General features: G+C 33.8%; 1 protein-coding gene across 1 annotated transcript; it reads left to right on the forward strand.

Annotated features, from left to right (window-relative positions):
• The first annotated feature begins 760 nt into the window (after positions 1-760).
• On the forward strand, positions 761-1,709 carry LOC131298714 (uncharacterized). Its single transcript, XM_058324190.1, has 2 exons — positions 761-864; positions 1,082-1,709. The coding sequence occupies exons 1-2, from the start codon at positions 761-763 to the stop codon at positions 1,692-1,694; spliced, it is 717 nt and encodes a 238-aa protein (XP_058180173.1). The 3' UTR covers positions 1,695-1,709.
• Positions 1,710-6,832: the final 5,123 nt, after the last annotated feature.

Below are 6,832 nucleotides of genomic sequence, written 5' to 3' on the forward strand. Positions count from 1 at the left end.
GCAGTATTTGTGGTTTATAGCAAGGCGTGCTATAACAAGTTCAACCAGCGTTCGTGTCGCAGGGAGTTGGGGTAGAACCCTAATTTCGCCTTGTAGGATTTTACAATTTTTATTGTCTAATCTGTACGCATCATTACTGGGTTCTGGGAATCGTTTCCCAACATCTGCAACGTCTTGCTCAAAGTGATGTTGCCAGATCGGCGAAAGCTTTAGAAAATTCATCCTGTGATGAGAATGACTATGCTCTTGCTAAATTTTTGAATTCGCCCGAGCGATGTTTGAAAGTACTCTATAAACAAAAGTTTTTTATGGGTAGATCAGTGACAATGGAGTTGTGTAACATTGGACTTGTGGTTAGGGCCGGCTTTAAGATTTTGAAGGTCTAAGACGGTCTTCGAAAGTGAGGCCCTTAATAATTGTAAACGAAAATCAAATACTCCCTCCGTTCCTTTTTAAGTGTCCTGCTTCGTAATTCCAACTTATTAAAAAGACATTATCATTATACTTTTCACATCAACTTTTTCCTCCACTTTTCCTACTTACCCATCATCATTACACTTTTACTCACTTACTTTTTAAAATGGAACATACTTTTAGGGATAAAATAGACAATTCACCAACTTTTACCTACTAACTTTACAAAATGGACACTTATTAAGGGACAGCCCAAAATGAAATACCGGACTATAAATAAGGGACGGGGGGAGTAAAAAGTCAATCACACTGAATAATTTTGATTCGGATATAGTATTTGTTTGTAATGAGAAATACAGGAGTAGTAGCGTTTAAGAGGGTAAAAAGATGCATTCATACATCCACCACACTGGATAATTTTGAAAAGCCCCAGAGATTTTTGGTGATCCCGTGATCTTTTACTCCTTCTTTTTGTTTTTTTTCTTTTGTTTTTTCCTGCATTCCGTGTTCCATTTTTCTGGGCCATTGGGGCTTAATTATAAAATGTCTTATTGGATTTAAAATTATTCCCTAAAATAACACATATATACTAAGTCCTAAAAATAAGTGGGGCCCTATTTTTTTGACATTTTTGAGGGGCTTAAGGCCCACGCCTCTTGGGCCTTAGCCCAAAGCCGACAGTGCTGGTGGTAGCTGTGCTAATTGCAACGGCGACCTTCACAAGTGTACTTAGCCCCCCTGGAAGGGTACGCGGTGGTGACTTCAACCTCCTTACGGATGGCGGTAATTTCAACGCCACGGTTACGTCCACCAACAACCTATTTGCTGCTGACACCAGTTTTTTCAACGCCACCTTATTCATTCCCACTGACAATCCTGTCAAACGACTTCTGTTTGATCCAAAAGATTTGGAATATGGTTTCACCTTTGACCTTTTTGACGGATTAAACACAGTTGCCTTTGTTCTCTCGGCGGCGATGATAATGTTTGTCCTCCCAGGAAGACCCATATTTTTGCTTCTGCATGTGGCTCTTTCTTTTACGATGATGAGCTATGGGACTTCATTTTACCTCATATCACAGTCGTATGGTTACTGTGCGATGTATGCAACTGCATCCGCACTTTGTACGTTGCTGATTTATATCTGTAGGTTTACGACGTTTGTAATTGAAGATATCGCCAAGGGAGACACGAGAGCTCCCTTCTTCTTCTTGTTGTCAGAGCTTCAAGGGGTTCAACGCCTTCTGATGCTGAATAATTTGTTAGGCAATATTAATTGAGTGATCGGTCCAAATTAAACCCAGATGCGCCAGTTGCCACAAACACAACATTGGCAAGTGTGAGAGGTTGTCATTAACATGTGGTGGTTTTGTCATTTGTTTTTCACCTTAAGTGTGTACGTAGTTTAATGACGTTATTGTTGTTTGGGTTTTCCTTTCATATTCTATGTAACCTTGCTTTTGTTCTGATGTATTTGATTGGAGTAGAGGAATAAACTATTTTTCTTCTCTCGCTTCTCTTCTCACTGTCAAATCTGTTGCTAGTATGCGTGGTACTGTTGATCCAAATAGCAATCCAGAAGGGGGAATGAATTAGGTAACTCAAATATAATGCGGAATAAAACATTAATTGTTAGAATAGAATGAACAAACAATGATCGCAATGGATTGAGCAGGCTCCAAATAGATCAACACAGCAAATTGAGCAAGCTCAGATAGAACAAATATTAAGAGCCACAATAAAGTAGATACCGAATTTCTTCAATTGTAAGGCACAAAATTCAATGCAATGGTTTAGTCAATCAATTACCTCATTAACTATAGATATAAAAGTGATCTAATCAGATTAGTCATGCGATTTAAATATGCCAACATAAAATAAAGAGAGTAAGGCGGAAAGAAATCGAACACAAGAATTTATAGTGATTCGCTCCACAACTTGATAGCATAGTCCATTCTCCAAGTGTCCAACTCAGGATTGGCTTCACTATATCCAATAGTTACAATTCTTCTAGCTTACAACAAGTAATCTAACCCCGATTACTCCAACTATTTTTTACTTCAGTGTTAGTCACACCTAATCCAACTAGTTTTGATTCCGACACTAGTAACACCTAACTCCAAGTGATTTTCTCTCCAAAATCACTAAAAAAATAATCTCTGACAAGAGCATAAACAATGGTGTGCAATCTTTTTTACAATAAATATTAAAATAAAAACTCTCACACAAGTGAATAGATATCAAGATGAATAATATAGTATGAAGAGATTGATCATTTGGAGGTTACATATTCCCTTATAATGGGATACTGGATACAAATCATTTTACGTCTCTCTTCTTGTAACTCCCCACACATATATTCATGGCCTTTCATGTCCAATATTAGATGCTATTCATAGGATTTTATGTCCTGTATATATTGATTGGAGTATTAATTAATGATTGGCCTATATATATGAGTGTTGAAAACCATAAGTGGTAGAGAGTTTTACTACCAAAAATAACCGGAAAATTTTAAAAAAGTCCCTGAACTTTTAGGAAATTTACAAAAAAATATCTGAATTTTAACAAATGACAAAAAGACACATAAACTTACCATTCTGTTACCAATAAAGCCTCCGGCGTTCAATTCCGTCAATTTGTAACTGATGGAGCTAACAGAATGCGGTAACCTTCCTACTTCTTTTACTTTTTACTTTCAAAAATTTCTTTTAAATCTTTCTTTTTTTAGTAGTAAATAAATAGGCAATAAAGTTCTTTTATTTTCTTACTATTTATCAAAAACTACTTTAATCCCATTTTTAACTATTTAAATCTACTTTAAACTTTCAAATTTTACATTTTTCCCTCTCTCCCTTTTTTTCTTTTTAAATTAGACTATACACCACCAATCAACCCCACAATCAACTGAAAGGGGAATTTCCCCGAAATTCAAACCCAAAATCACATAGAGAAGAAAGAGAGAGTTTCAGCTGATATATATATAGACGAATTTTCAAGTGAGGGAACAAAATGAGGGACTTTCATTTTCCGATCAAATTTTGAAAATCCGAACCATTCAATGTGTGCAGAACGTAATTTTAAGGATCCCTGCGAGAAATCAGCAAAAAAAATGACCGGGAAGGGCGTCATCCGAGCAATTTTTTTTTGAACCGTTCAATGAAAACTGCTCTGATGAAGCCCTTCCCGGTCATTTTTTTTGCTGATTTCTCACCGGGACCATTAAAATCACGTTCTGATAACTTTGAGCGGCTCAGATCATCGAAATTCAATCGGGAAGGGGAGTCCCGTATTTTAATAAAATGAGGGATCCCTCACCGGAACCTAACTCTATATATATATATATATATATATATATAGAGAGAGAGAGAGAGAGAGAGAGAGAGAGAGAGAGAGAGAGAGAGAGAGAGAGAGAGAGAGAGAGAGAGAGAGAGAGAAGTATAATTTTAATGTGAAAAACGGGGGTTAAAGTTATTTTTATAAAAAGTAAAAAATAGAGTTAAAGTAATTTTTGATAAATATAAGAAAAATAGAACTTTATTGCATTTTTATCTACTACTAAAAAACGAAAGAGTTAAGAGTAATTTTTGAAAGAAAAAAGTAAAAAAAAAGAAAAAGGGAAGGTTAACAGTAATTTTGTATTTTTGAAATTGGGGCTAGAGCTTTGGCGATTGGCTGTGGTGTTGATTGATGGTATGATGTCAAATTTCTGGTAAAAAAAAAAAAAGAGCGAGAGAGAGGGAAAAAAAATAAAATATGAAAGTAAAAAAAACGTTAAAGTAATTTTTCATAAATAGTAATAAAAAAAACTTTATTACACAGTTATTTATTGCTTAAAAAAGAGTTAAAAATAATTTTTTGAAGTACAAAGTTAAAAAAGAAGAAGGTTAATGTCTTTCATTAGCTTCATCCGTTACAAAATGACAGAATTGGACGGTGGGGGCTTTATTGGTTTCAGAATGATAAATTCATGTGTCTTTTTGTCATTAGTTAAAGTTTAGGTGTTCTGTTACAAAGTTCCTGAAAGTTCAGAGGTTTTTTTAAAATTTTCCAAAAAAAAAAAAATAAGAAGTATATATTGCTTGTGTTGTTTTACAAGGTAAGTGAGATATAATTTTGAGTACACGGGCGGCTCTTAGTTCATGAAAAGCTTTAATTGCACACAAAACTTCCTGAATGATCATTGTATTTTGGGAGTGGAACGTCGTATAACTTGGCGCTAGCAGAGACGTATTTTCTCCTAGAATAGTGCTTACGCATGACTCAATCAGTAAATTTTCTCTTAAATTCCTACTTTTATGCTTACATAATTATCTCAATAATTTTTATTCTTGTGTTGGTGTCTCTGTTCATAATAATTTACAAAAGTTCAAACGAATTTTTCCTAACAGTGGTCTCCTCCTCTTGAGTCCTGTAAATCTCCTCCTCCTCCTCCTCCTCCTCCTCCTCTCACTTTCTCTTGGGTCTTTTTTGTTGTGAGGGAAGCAGGACAAAGGAAAGTGATCTTTGTTTATCGCAATGCCTAAAACGTGATTATCCACTGTCCACAGGAAAGTGTGGCTTTAAAGCCATAGGAGGAAAATCGGATGGATAATTGATTTTTTTTAAGTACAAAAATAAATTCTTTTCAACAAACGTCCACGTCACTTTCAATATTTCTTTTTGGTTGATTTTTATCCAGGGTCATTTCATGGCATATTGACATTTTTAGTCCTCAAAGTATTACTTGCTTGCCGTTTTGGTCCCCAACATAACAATTGTAACAATTTCGTTCCTAAGAGCATCTACAGTGTAATAATCAAAAGCAAAATGTTGCTAAGGTTAGCAATGTTCGTTCAAAAAAGTGCTCATATTGGAATAACCAAACTTAGCAACATCTTAGCAATTTATCAAATTTTGGCCTTTGAATAATCAAAACTAGAACATTTTGCCAATAACCAAATTTTTCTCTCTCAATCAAGTATACCATCATTACGTAAAAATATTCTCTCTCTCTCTTCCCTTTTTTTTTCGCTCTCTCTCTCTCTCAACAATTATTTCAAAAAACAATTTTAAAAAACTGTTTTTTCATAATTTTTTTGTTTTTTTCAGAAATGTTTTTTTTTTAATGAAAACTGTTTTTTCAAAAATTTTAAAAACTGTAAGTAAATAAAGTGTGTTTTTAAAAAACTGTTTACAAAACTCTTTTACACAAAATTGTTTTTTTGGTAAACGGTAAAACTGTATTTATAGTTTTTAAAATTTCAAAACTGTTTGTGTAAATACAATTCTTTCATAATTTCTCAAAACTGTATTTATAGTTTTTAAGTGAACAAAGTGTGTTTTTTGAAAAACTGTTTTTTGTTTCCAAAAACCTTCTTTTTTTTCAAAAACTTTTTTTTATACAACTTTTTTTAACATAAACTGTTTTTTCTTCAAAAAAATATGCGTGAAATATTAATGAAGGAAAAAAATTTGGAAGGCTCATTGATTTTGATTATGGGCAAAAAATAACCAATGTGAGATTTACCATTGCTAAGTTTAACAACCTCTAAATGGATAATCAAAATCTGATGTGGCATGTTTTGATTATTCACATTTGCTTATTCCATTGCTGATGCTCTAACATTTCAATTTTGCATTTAAAAGGTTCTGTGGTTGACGGTGTCACCTCTCTCCGTTAAATTGATTGGATAAATTACAAATATCACCCTTAAGATTTATATTTAAATAATAGTAAAGCCCCTACTTAATTTCTACAAGGTTTTATATAAAAAAAAAATTGCATTTCTTTGATTTCTGTCAACTTTTTTTTTGGAATCATTGATTCATCTCGACAAGAGGCCAAAAAGTCAAAAATCACTATCGAAACTAATTTTTTTAAAATAAATTACAAATATCATCTGGCAAACCACGAACACCCGACAAAACCACCTCGAATTTTTTTTTTCCTTTGAACATTACAAGCACTTGATGTTTTCCTATTGACCTTATTTTTCATGAGGCCACTAATTTTTTTTTCAAATTAATAAATAATGCGGATAACTTGTGTGGAACCCAAAAGTGGACCCCAAAGTCCGATGGTCAATACCCGTAGACGAGTTTGACCCAAATTCTATTTGAAATAGAAGTGGAGAAATTGAATTGATTATAAGTAATATGAAGACCTACATGACAAAATCACTATTTTTTTCCGCAAACTCTTTTTACTTCTCCAAAAAAAATCGCATTCCTTTTACAACATATAAAAATGTATATATACACACAACACACACATAAAGATAGATTAATAGACGAGGTGGAGGGTTTTGAGTCTATGAGGTGGTGAGTTGAATGGGCGGTTATGGGGGTTGAAATGGCGGCTGCGGTCGGCGATTGCAAAGGTAAGTTGCTTATCGGTGGTGGGTGATAACAGACAAATTTTTTTGGATTGCTTTTG

Source organism: Rhododendron vialii, chromosome 8a (assembly GCF_030253575.1).
Source record: "Rhododendron vialii isolate Sample 1 chromosome 8a, ASM3025357v1".
Taxonomy (NCBI): Eukaryota; Viridiplantae; Streptophyta; class Magnoliopsida; order Ericales; family Ericaceae; genus Rhododendron; species Rhododendron vialii.

Excerpts from the sequence above, each read along its gene's own strand:
- LOC131298714 (XM_058324190.1), top strand. The coding sequence starts at position 761 with ATGAGAAATACAGGAGTAGTAGCGTTTAAGAGGGTAAAAAGATGCATT. Across the intron at positions 865-1,081 it reads CAGAGATTTTTGGTGATCCC|CCCAAAGCCGACAGTGCTGG; the intron begins GTGATCTTTTAC and ends CTTGGGCCTTAG.